General features: G+C 27.2%; 1 protein-coding gene across 2 annotated transcripts; it reads right to left on the reverse strand.

The window, feature by feature from the left end:
- Nucleotides 1–307: 307 nt before the first annotated feature.
- LOC100160657 (spindle pole body component 110) lies at nt 308–13,258 on the reverse strand. Of its 2 annotated transcripts, XM_001948116.5 has the most exons (17): nt 12,793–13,258; nt 12,433–12,527; nt 11,405–12,304; nt 10,033–11,347; nt 8,301–8,329; nt 8,108–8,209; nt 7,085–7,201; nt 6,953–7,009; nt 6,686–6,880; nt 6,478–6,612; nt 5,557–5,842; nt 5,332–5,470; nt 5,115–5,216; nt 1,031–1,127; nt 858–963; nt 507–794; nt 308–445 (listed from the first exon to the last, which is right to left on the reverse strand). In XM_001948116.5, exons 1-17 carry the CDS (start codon nt 12,923–12,925, stop codon nt 408–410), a joined length of 4,134 nt encoding a protein of 1,377 aa, XP_001948151.2. In that variant the 5' UTR covers nt 12,926–13,258; the 3' UTR covers nt 308–407. The 2 variants fall into 2 exon arrangements, with proteins under 2 accessions (XP_001948151.2, XP_008181344.1); XM_008183122.3 differs by having other exon boundaries at nt 10,033–12,304.
- Between the last annotated feature and the right edge of the window lie 202 nt (nt 13,259–13,460).

A 13,460-nucleotide genomic window follows, 5' to 3' on the forward strand; every position in this document is an offset into this window, starting at 1 on the left:
CCATATTATTTTTTATAATATACTTGTAATCAGCAGATTTAATATACAGGAAATTTTTAACAGGGATCCAGATTTTAACCATTTATTTTCTTATAATATGGTTCAAAAAATCATGTGTTTTATACACATTAAGAGTCGTAATTATATGGACAGTTTAAAAATGCATTAAATCACAGTGAAATTACTTACAACTTTACAAGTGGAAAAAAAAAATATATAACAATTGTTAGAAATGTATAAGCGTAAAACCAAAAAAAAAGAGAATTTGTAAAAAATAAAAATATTTGAATTAAATAATATACACCAATAATAATTAATTAACCGTTTAATCTTAACAAAAACTATAATTCTGAAAATAATTTCAGAGATTTGCATATCATAATAGTAACAATGTGTGCAAAATATAATTATTTGTCAAGTGATTCATCCGAATGACCCAATGAATCTAAAATATAAAAAAATATATTAATTAGATTTGTATATATTATTATGTTGCAATGTCTTACTTTCTCGATTCATATAGTTATATCTTTGAGCTAATGGACGAAATGCGGAAGACCTTTGTAAAGATGTCGGAGAATCAGGTGATAGCGATCGATTGTGCCTCCTAGATAAAGGAGCAGGTGGACTAGGAGCTTGGCCCAGAGCGCCAAGTGGAGGTAACCGTTGGTTAGTTAAAATTGGAGGAGGTGGCTCAAAATCAAGTAATGTAAGTAATGTGAAATCAGGAGACACAGTTGGCAATGGTATGTCCAACAGTTCATCTTCAAAATCTTTGGACGAATCTATGCTTTCTGCAAAATAAAAAAATTATGAAAAATCAACTTTTGTTTTAATTAAATATAAATTTAACTTACTTGCACCATTTTCAAGTTTTTTGTCAACCATGGTCAACTTATTTCTAAGTTGTGCAGTTTCGAGTTCCATTTCTTTAAGTTTCCTCTCAGCTTGTCTGAATGATATCTTTGAAAAAAAACAATAATAATTTGAACTAACAATATGGTTAAATTAATTAATATAAGAAACTTACCCAATAATCACTGGCTTTTTTATCTGCCGCTGATATTTGAATTTTGAAACTAGTTTCTTGATCAGTTATTTCTTTCTTCAATGATTGAATTTCTGATCTAAAAAAAATACCATTTGAAATGTTAGATCATTTTAAAATTAAAAATGGTGGGCTTTCCTTTCTGCTGTACATGTGCGTCACCCATAGGCGCAAATAGTATTTGGGATTTGAGGGGGGGGGGGGCTTAAGCCTTATTTGGTACTTTCCTGTTATACGAGACTACGGCTGTTATCGCAACTACTGCGCTTATTTGGTGAAACATCACAATCCTGTTATCTAAGACTACCAAAATGGCACTTTCCTGTTATATGAGACTACCTTATTTTTCTTGCCTTCTTTGATATATTTTATAATGATATGTGTTGTAGAGATAGCCAGAATGAAATAAAGAAAAAATTTAAATACATAGTAATTATTTGTAATGTATTTTACACGGTACACGCCAAAGTGCCAGATTTGCCACGGCGTACGGAAAACAATAAAATAATAATAATAATAATACAAAATGGTAAAACCACAAATAAAACAATAAATAATTTTTGTATTGTAGGAATGACATTAAATTAAAAACCACATTCTAATTATATAAAAAAAAATTAAATAAAAATAAAAATTAAATACATAATAATTATTTGTATTGTTTATTATTCGTGGAAAATACCAATTACAAAAACTAATAATATAGATAATGATAGATATCTAATAATACAGTATGATCCCGTTACAACGAACTCCAAGGGACTGAATTTTTTTCGTTATAACAGAAATTATAAACGAAGGTAGGGTAGGATAGGGTAGGGTCGGTAGGGGACTTCTATGACTTTCGTTATAACGGGATTTTTTGTTGTATTGGTATTCGTTATAACGGGAACTTACTGTATAATAAATATAATCGCAGCTTATGGATATCGTTCAGCTATAATATCAGCTAAGATAGGTAGTTGTAATAACGGAGGTAGTCTTGGGTGGTAGTCGCGATAATAGCTGTAGTCTCATATAAAAGTAAAGTATAATTTTGGAAGTCTTAGATAACAGGATTGTGATGTTGTTAAAAAACAGGGTAGTCTCGTATAACAGGAAAGTACCCCTTATTTTGATAATATTGAATAAGCTTAAAACAAAATGTAGGAAATGTTTTGGGGGGGGGGGGTAAGGACATTTTTGGGAGGGCTTAGCCCCTAAAGCCCCCCTCCCTATTTGCGCCTATGACGTCACCGTAATGAGTATATTAAATTTGAATTCAATAATATGAAATTTATTGCATACGAAGAATGATTCTGAGGAGAAGACAGTCTGTCAGCCTATGTTACTAAATAAATTTTATGATATTATTGGTATTAAAGTAATTTACATATATTAGACATTACTACACAGGGGCATCCCTAGACAGTTTTCTATGGGGGGGGGGGGGGGAGGGAGGGAGAATCTATTTTTTAAATCAATAATTACCCTATGCGTATTTTTCAATAGATTGGGTGAACTTAAGTCAATTTTACTGACTTTCTTTATTTTTTTTAATGCGACTACATTAAAAATAAGTTTACGTTTGTTTCATAAATTCAACTTTAATGTTTAATTTTTAGTGTTGTTAATATAATTAAGTAGGATTACTTATTATCTTTATCTAAACAGTAATGGTTATCCATAGAAAATAATTATTATCTTTGTGGTGATTAGTTTTTCTACTTAGGTATAACGGTAAATTAAAATGTAAATGTAAATTAAAATGTTGATCATTATTATTTTGTTGACAATGAAAGTAATTTTAAACATTAAAAAAAAGCAGGTAAGTGGATGTCGCTTTGTTCTACAGTAGGTTACAAGTGGATTGTATTAAATTTGAATTGAATTGAATTCAATTTGAATGATAGGTATCATATGATTGTATACGAAAACCAATTCTGAGCAGAGACGGTTTGTCAGTCAAGATATTTTATATTGTTATTACTTATTATATTTTATAATGTTGTGTAAGTTGAATTAACATTATAAATTATAATTTAAATCGTTATTTTTATTTTTATTCGTTTCTATGGTGATAAACAAAGCATTAAAAATTAAAATCCCATTTTTAGCAGTTTTTTAATTAAATGTAGGTGTTTTTTCCCATGGCATTAAATAACTGTTGAGAAAATCCAAAAATGACCTCTCTAAAGTATTATCTTGATCCAATTTTCTAAAAGATAAGATATATGTTGAAATCAAAGCACTCCTATAGTAGACATTTTGTATACAGAATTAAAAAAAAAAATAAATAAATAAATAAAATAAAAACTTTGCTCAGAATTTAAAATTATTATGGTGGGGGCAAACGTTTAGTAATAAAGTAGGTCGAATTAATTTTTCCCGAAAAAATTGCATTTGAAAATGTCATAGGTCATATTGTCTGTATAAAATATAATAATATACTTAAAAAGTTTCAAGTAGCCTAAAATAATATTTTTTAAATATCTAAATCTAAACTTGAAATTTCTATATAAAAAAATACTGTATTTAATAATTTTTTAGATTTTTAGTAACAGTAAAAAATAGTAAAATTAGAAACCTTGTTTTAAATTTTCAATTTGTAGCTAAAAACAAAAAACAATTAATACATTTTTAACTACGAAATAATTTGCCCATTTTCAAGATTTTGATGAATATTGTCAAAATCTGAACTTTAAATGCTTATAAAAAAAATTATGCCCATGTATTTATAATATGTTTAAGCTACCATTATAACAACTTGTAATATATTTGTATTAAATAATTAAGTTTTCTGACCTAACAAAAAATTACTTTTGTTAACTAAAGTTCCAACTAGATTTACCTTTCTACCGGAAAAGATTAAGTAGAAAATTGAAGCAATTTTGTTGACAAAGGTGATGACTAAAAAAACCTACATTCATAAGCGTGAGCAGTATCAGGGGCAGAAGAAACTAATCCAGCCTATTCTCCAAATTCCCTGTTAAACCGCCCATAGTTTTACTTTTTTTACAATAGGGTATCAAAATAAAAATTTTATTGGTTTTTAATTTTTTTTTAACCATAAATGGCAATAATATTTACAATATAAAGAATAATGTCAATTTTTTTTATGGTAGACAGGTTGATTTTTTTTATACTGGTAAATACTATAATCATAAAATATTTATCTATAGTTTACGTTTACCCCAAAAAATAAAAATGTATATAATTTTTATATCTATAATAATCATCATTTGTGGAAGAAATATTTACTGAGACCCATAATTCAATATTTTCCGGCCATGGTAGTCCCAAAAAAAGTTCAGGGGTAGCATATGCTGCCTCTGTAGCCCCCCGAGCACACGTCTATGACCACATCATTGTAAAATCATTACATTCGTCGCTCTGGAATCTACTCAGAATCTAAAAGAAATCATTTTAAAGTATATTAATATTAATATTATACTCCCAATAAGTTATCAAAAATGGAATAATAGTTAACACATTTAATATATTTATAATTTCATATTGATTTGATTACGTGAAACATGGGATATTATTTTTATGTTTCATTAAAATTTTGTTTGGTGGAATACTGGAATTGGAACATTTCAACAACTTAATAATTTACAGACACTAACTATGGTAATTTATACAGGTTTGTTTAGTTGATTGGATTCATGTTTATTAAAATATAAATATAAGATAGGCATTATAATCCAATACAAGTTAACAGATGTGGATAAACATTATATGTTTATGATATTATTATCATGCATATTTTAGAGAATGTAATTGAATTCAAATATTTAAATATTTTATAGTTTAAAATTATAGTACTTGGCTACTGCAGTACTGCTATACACCAGTATCTTTGTATTCAGTGTCTTATATCAATAAATATTTTTTATAAAAGCTAACTATTATTTCCCTTATTTGGGTTTTGTTTAGAAAGTCTATACTAATTTAATACAATGATGACCAGGTGAAACAGTCAAGTCTCAGTGTAATTACAAAAATCTTCATTTATGATTTTTAAATAAATAACCTTATATTGTCTTTGAGTATCTTGTTTGAGAGAAACTCATCTAGTACTCACTTATAATTGAAAATTTCTTGGTTAAGCGATTTAATACGTTCATTAAGATCGCTAGATTCTCCTTCTCTATCATCACATAACACTGCTTTCTCATTAATTTGTCTGTAACAAATATTGTATACTATAAAATATCTCTCTTACAATACAATTTTACTCTCAAAACTGAAACCATATAAATATGCAAATCAAAAAATAAATCTTTATTAGTAATACATACTTAAGGTACTCCTGTTCTTGTTCTTTAAAAAACTTTGTTAAAATATTCAATTTGTTTACAGATTCTTCATTCATTGTTTCTAATTTTGAACAGTTATTTTCTAAATTCACTATATCGCTTTTCAAAACCTCTATATGATCTGTAATGGTTAATTATGATTATTCATTTTCTGCTTTTAAAACAGTATAAATTAAAATTATCATCAAAGTGTTAAGTATATCTAACCTAAAAACTGTTGATTTGATTTTAAAGCCTCATTCAATTTGTGTTTGTATCCTTCAGATATTTGTTTTGCTGATTTGAGTTCAGCAGATAATTTAATTGAAGATGAAAACTGTTTGCTATCCGCTGGATTAAATTTCTGAGACATAATTTCTTGTAAAGCTTCCTTAGACAATAAAGCTTCATTTTTAGCAGTCATTAAATCATGAGTCTGCTTGTCCAATTCAAATTGTAAATTATTTAATTCAGATTGTAGTTTTGATTCTTTTACTATATTTTTAGTTATAACCTAAAACATATGAAATTACAACAATTAATAGTTGAATACTTCAAAAAGTTTTCAAACAGTGGTGTATTTAAAAATATTTAAAGGAAGTGTTTTTTCATTAATCACAAAATCTTAGTTACAATAAACCTAAGTTTGGTCTGGTCTTAATCTAAAAACAGGATATTGTAAAGCCAACTTCTATGTCTATTAACATTGGCATCAAGTTCCAACAATAATAATATATAATACCATTGAGTATATATTGTTTTGAGAAACAATGTATTATAAAATATGTCCTACGCTCCCAGGGAGGTGGCAAATAGATGGCGCATGGAAAAATTTGTCGTGGAGGCGAAAATGGTGTAATAATTTTACTTACACAATCGCCAGTGTCAAATTAATCAATATAATAATTACTTTAAGTCTAGCATGTATGATATAGTAGTAAAATTAATTATTATTATGTCAAACAATAAAATAATATTGTTAGTAACTAGAAGCACGGTTTATTGTCAGTGTCAATGAAATAATATATAGCGTAGCGTAGTAGGGAGTTAAAATAATATTAAAACATGCTTTTTTACTTGTATTATAAGTTGTAACTAGATAATAATCAATTAACTTTAAGTTATATTAAAATATTTCATCAGACTCACTTCTTCTAATTGTAAAGATAGTTTGGCTTTGTCTTCAGCCAAACTATTATTCTTATTAGTCAACTCTTCTACAGTAATTGAAAGAGCTTTTCCACTGTCAATTCGTTTTTCTAGTTCTGTAGATTTTTCAAAATTCTAAGTATGAAAAAAAAAAAATTAATAGTAGAAAATATTTAAATTTATTTGTATAAATAAATTGTAATTTTACTTTTTTTGTAAGAGCTGCTATCAAATTTTCTGAATCAACCAATTTGACTTTCAAAGTGTTTATTTGTTCTTTTTTTTGTGTACTAGATTCTAATGCAGAAGATAATAATGTATGCATTTCCATACCATTTTCAGTTAATTCTACAATTTCTTGTTCAAGATTTTCAATTCGTATGGCTTGAGATGATATAATATCCTAAATATAAAATTGTTAATTATGTTAGACATTATATTTATAAATATTAATTAAAATAAATAAAATAACCACCTCTGATTTAGTCAAATGATCACTCAAAGATTCAATTTCAGAATTTCTTTCTGTTGTCTAAAAACAAATGAATTAATTAAAGTACGTCGTCAAGCACCTAAATAAATAGAACCTTATTATTAAAAAACCTACTGATTGTGTATTTCCAGTGTTTAGTTCTTTTAATAATAGTAATTCTTTTTCAATAATTAACAAATTCTGATCTTTAGCTGCTAGTAATGTTAACAAATGATTTTCGTATGTTCCGTTCTAAAAAATTAAAATCATTAAAGCTGTATAACCAAATATAAAATAAAAAAATATATAAAATTATTAATATTATGTTAACAAGTATGGTAGCTAATAATAAATTTAGTTCATTATGAATCAACAGGCTTGTGAGTAAATATTTAGGGGATACTTAAATTAGCTTCTACAATAATTATTAAATGTAATAAATTATGATGGCGTTAAGACGTATAGTACAACAGTGGCTAACAATGGCGCGGTGGCACGGCATATATTGTTGTGAACCCAGTTTAAATAGCACCAATAATATGAGGCTTATTCTCCCCGCCCTCTCCAAACATCGAGCGATAATATTACATATTACGATTGAAACTGTCGGGCTCCAGTTTCACTGAATCGGTGACCATCATAAAAATTGCTAAAATAATATTTCCATCGAAATTACTATCTATAGGTTTTAGATTTTGTGAATTCTTTAATAATAAACAAAGAAAAAAATAAAATATATTTTCAATTCAGATAAAAATATTTCTATATATTTTAATTTTTAATTAAGGGTAGATGCAGTCTCAAAATATCCCCCGATGAACTGCCTTTGTGTAGTAGTATATAATATTAATTTTAAAATATAATTTAATATTTTTATTATTTTATTTAACCCTTCTTGCCACAAGCTTAAAGAGAAGGGTATTCAACTATTGTAATAACTACATATAATTGTATTATGTTATAAGATTTGAGTTGAATTGAAATAAATTATTATTATTACTACTATTATTTAAAAAATAGTGTGCCACAAAGATTTACTAAGTGGTGGAGTAATAGTGAAATACAAATTTTATTATCTACCAAATTATTTTAAATTAGTAAATCTCAGTGGGAAATTTTAGCATATATTAGGTATGTTTAAAATTTAAATATATTTACTTGATATTTGTAATAAATTAGTGAAAATAGTAATGTGACTACAGCCACAACAATAAAATACAATTCTGAATGCTTGATACTCTTATTATGTTCTAACGTTTTCTGGAAAAATATTTTATATTAATAATTTATTAAGTTCGAACTTAAAACAATAATAATGTAAAACAAACATTCGTATTTATTTTCAACTCACTTGGCTTTCAACAGCATCAGGATATACATCTGCAATAGAATAAATTCATAATTATATATAAATAAAATATACTAAAATGTCTGATATTCTTACAGTAGTACACTATATATTACATACATAATGAAATTAGGTAATGATCAAGTTTTTAGTAAACACCATGGTATTGTGTACATGCATGGAATAGATAACACAAAATTATAATATTATAGATAAAAAAATACATTGTTCATAACTGCTGAATTAAATTTTTAAAAATGGGTGGTTGCAGGGACAGATTGGGATTTTGGAACGGCCCTGGAAAATAAATATTTAGCAGCCATACCAGACCCATATTTGGTGCAAAATGCAAATACTAGACATAAAAAAAAAATGATGAAGGCACTAGGCATAATAAATAATGAAATACAATTTGTACTCATCGTAATGTTTGTCAATAATAATTAAATTTAAATTTAAATATACAAATATTAAATAACGAATTGAACAAAGTTTGGATCATATAGAGTTGGTACATTTAACGAACAACAAAGTGCACGGGGTCAACTAGTTAAAATATAATAATATAAGTCCTTTCTACCTGAAATACTATTATAATATTTATTAAATTATTTGATATTTGACAATTTAAAAATGTATTACCTAACTTACTTTTTTTTTTTAACAAATTTAATTATCAGCCCTAAATGTGAAAAAAAATTATCAGTGCTTGAATTTAGGGGAGACATAATCCCATTTTATTTCAAAAATATTAATAAATATTCAAATTATATCTTTATCAATAAATATTTAAATATTTAGATAGACACATTTTTTTAAAAATTTTTTGCATCTTCAATTATAATATTTTCTTAATTTAAGCACTGATTATTATATTATATTATTGTATTATCTAACTGAGATCTGTTTTGTCGTGCATGATAACAATTATTATTTATTATAATATTACATAACATGTACAACAACAATAGTTATTACTTATTATTCAATATTTAGTTTCTGTTATGCTGATATCTAGTATTTTGCTTTGCAATACTCGCTATGATAAAAAAATACAAGCAACTTATGAGTAAAAACAGTCTATAACGCTCCCCTGGAACAAGACTGCCACAACTCAAAATTCATCAATTTTGAGTTATGACTATTGTTGAATAGAGAAAAATACGTTCTATAAAATGCAAGAACGCCACATTCAATATCATTAAATTAAATTTCAAACGCATAAGTAAAAAACGTATTAAAATATATCTTAGGTCTAAACTTCAAATCGATTTTCTCAAAATTATAAATTTTGAGTTGTGGCATTCTTGTTCCAGGGGTGCGACAAGTCTTTCTAGATATTTCAATAACGTGAGTTAATTTAAATCCAAGTTAATCTACAAAGCCTCATAAATACACATAAAAAAAAAACATTCACCTTTCTAAATAAGAAAATAAATAAAAAAATAAATTTTAGAGCAATGAAATATTGAATATAATACAACAATTTAGTGAAGACTAAATATTTCATAAAATGGGTTAGCTAATTGAATCATGTAGTTATTAAAGATATTATATAATGAAATTTTTATAGAATATGTTTGCACATATAAAATGTTTTAAAACAATTACCATATTTCTATACTACTAATGTTTAGATTAAGTATTGATGTATCATCACAAATAAAAAGCTTAAACTAAAACAACTGTATTACTTGTATTTTAAAATTAAAACATAACTATTTGTATTACTTACCATTGTATTCACTAGAATTATCACTGAAGATATTCCAAACAAAATCAATTGTAATCATCGTAGGAGAAGATAACCAATTATGAAAATGATCTAAGAGACTCAATTCCACTACAGATTGCTCAGTTATTTCATTAATTATATTTTCCTTTACTATTTCTTTTTCATAATCAATATTAGACGAGTGTGAAATTTCATCAGATTGTAGATTTTTGGGAATTGGATTTAAAGGCTGTGGAGACTTAACTATTTTTTCTACATTTCTTTTAAAATTAAGACAATTAACTCCACTGCAAGTATCCGGATGACCAAAAGAGGCAACAAAACTTTTAGGTACAAATTCTTTCAACTGCTCATTATTATTATAGTCTATAGTTTTATGGATATTTTCATAGGGCAATTCCTTGTTTTCAGTATTATATTGATGTTTCATAATTTCATAATCATAGTTTGGGGTATTGTCTACTGATTGCAAACATTCAGCTGATGTACACTGATCAATTGATTTTTTATTTAACACTTCTGTTACATCCATTTCATTAACAACTGTTTTATGATAATCATTAGATGTCACAATTTTAGTTGTATTAATTAATTCTTGCAGTGGAGATGAATTTGTTGTATTAGCATCAGCTGAATCATTATTTGATTTATTAGATTCAACATTAGGTAAATTATCCTTTTGAATGTTTTGAGATTTAGATTCTTTGTGATCATTTGATAATACAGGTATATCATCTTTAGATTCACTAACTACTGACTGATATATAATTTTATCTTTTAAATTGTCTTCAATAGGCATAACATTATCATTTGAAATTTCACTTTCATTATTTATTTCTACCTTTTCTTTTTCTAATAAAGGTGGTTGTTTATAATTGTTGTTAACCTGTTGATTGTCTGCTTCAGTAATGGCTGGTAAAGAATCACTATTTGTATATTCTTGCTGGGATAAATTTAACTGTCCTGTACTATCATTATCAACTACAACTGTCTTGGAATTTTGTGACCCTACACCACTAACTGATTCCTTTATCAAAACATTTGTTTTTGCCTCCAAGCTTGGTAATTCTTGGACAGTTTCTACTTCATCACTTTTTGCTTGATAAGAACTATTCACATTCAACTCTTTAGTACCATTATTATTTTCTTTTAAATTAACTACCACATTGGAGTCTTGTGGCGCTGTATTAATACTAACTGGTTTTTTTATAGAGACATTTATTTTTTCCGCTTCACTTGGTAATTGTTGAGTAGTCTGTATAGGTTTACTTTTTTGTTGCAATTGACTGTTCATATTAGTGCCATTATTATTGTCCTGTAAATTAATATCTGTATTAGAGATTTGTGGTGACATATTGACTGATTTTTTTACCCAATTATCCGTCCTATCTAAATGCGAGGGTTCTTGAGTAGTTTTTACGTGTTTAATTTCTTGTTGATATGAATTATTCAAAATAGACTCTTCAGTACCATTATTTTTATCATCTTGTAAGCTAACTTCTGAATTAATGTTTTTTGGTGACAAATTATTAGTTGATTCATTTATTGAATTATCTGTCTTATCTAAATTTGTTGATTGCTGTGTTATTTGAATGTTATCATTTATTTGTTGAAGAGAATCGTATGTACTCACTGGAGAAATTTTACTTCTTGAATTTTCAGTAACAATATTTTCTTTGACTCCGTTTACACAAGAATCTAAAGAACATTTTGTTGAAAAATTGTTTTCTAATTGTTGATCACTAGTTGAAGTATGGATATTTTGTTGGCTTATAGTTTTAGCTTTATTATTTTTGTCAGAATCAACAGGATCAGAATTTAAAAGCTGGACACTGTTTGTAGATAAAATTTTATCAACTGAATGGGTTGCAACATCACTATCAATTTTTGATGGTTTTATAACTATATTATCATCTAGATCTGATTCATCTTCACTTTCAATTTCTATACTTTCGTCTATATCATTATCATAATCTGAAGGAAACAAATCTGTTTCGTTTTTTAATTTATCATCATATTGTTCAGTATCTTCATTGCTTACATCTTGAAGAACTTCTGAAGTATCATTTCCATCACTTATCTCAAAAATGTTTTCATCCGTATTTGTACTAATATGAGATATACTGGAATCGTCTTTTTCTTCATTATCTTGATTATTTGATTCGCATATTTCAAAATTTTTTTTGAAAACATTTACTTTAAACTTCCAATGTTCAGGGTTAGCTAAATGAAATATTCTAACTTGGTTTCTATAGATTTTTGATATCTTACCCTAAAAAAATTAAATAACAAGTATTATGAATCGTAATGAATACATTTTATTAAAAATGAAACAAGTCAATTTAACTGATTCTTTTAGAAATTGTGTAATACTAATAAAATATGAATAAATTAGTTCACCTTTAAGCTTTTGACCAAATACATGTCATCATTTTGACCAAGAATGGTGACATTATGTCTTGGCTTAATAAGACGTATTCCCACTGAGAGTTTATCTAAATCGAAATCAGATAAAATGTTATGAGTATGAATTCAAATGATGGTTAGTATACAGCTAATTAATATAGATGTTAATATTATCGGAGAGTAAAATATGCAACAGAATGTTCCAAAATATACTAATTAAACCATTGAAACCCAATAGGTACTATAATAATTTTCAATTTGATCGCGTGTAACTACAATACATACACTAGTTTAAAGCTTATGATATGATGTTTCACCATTCTAATTTCCAAACAGAGACTACAAACCACTTACCATTCACTATTGCACTGTCACACTCAGGGGTTAGACACTGAAACTCAAATACTGGGTCAGACCCACAGTTTACTGCCGGTGAACCGATGTTGAGTATTGCCGACGTGATGACAATTATTTTTAATACAAACATTGTCAGCGGCGTGTGAGCGTCTCAAGTCATCTGAACAAATAAACTGTTCTTCTAGACGATCAACCCGTCGTTATTGAAAAACAATATCTTGACACGCACGACGAAAAATGAATAAACAAAAACACGTAGGTACTACGCAATCAACGCGATATTATTGCATGGATATATTAATATTATTAAAATATTGTTATTTTCGCTGTTGACAAATGAAAGCAACAACTATAACAACAAGTAACAACTAGAAACTACTGTACACAGTCTATCTACGTCCTATGCCCAGAATTGACCGAATTTAGCTATCAGTTGTTGAACGGGAGTAGGCGACGAGACAACGTCCGCAACCAGCCTGCTCTGTGTTGACCGTTGATAACGCAGGCGGCCCGTCAGTGATTGTACATATTATTTTATTTTGTACTATGGTACGTGGTTGCCTTAACACGTTGACAAACGGTATCAGCTGATGCCCTGCATGACAAAATAACCAGTTATTTTGTCATGATGCCCTGGACATTTGAATTATACCACGGAATAGATG

This window comes from Acyrthosiphon pisum, chromosome A1, assembly GCF_005508785.2.
Source record: "Acyrthosiphon pisum isolate AL4f chromosome A1, pea_aphid_22Mar2018_4r6ur, whole genome shotgun sequence".
NCBI lineage: Eukaryota > Metazoa > Arthropoda > Insecta > Hemiptera > Aphididae > Acyrthosiphon > Acyrthosiphon pisum.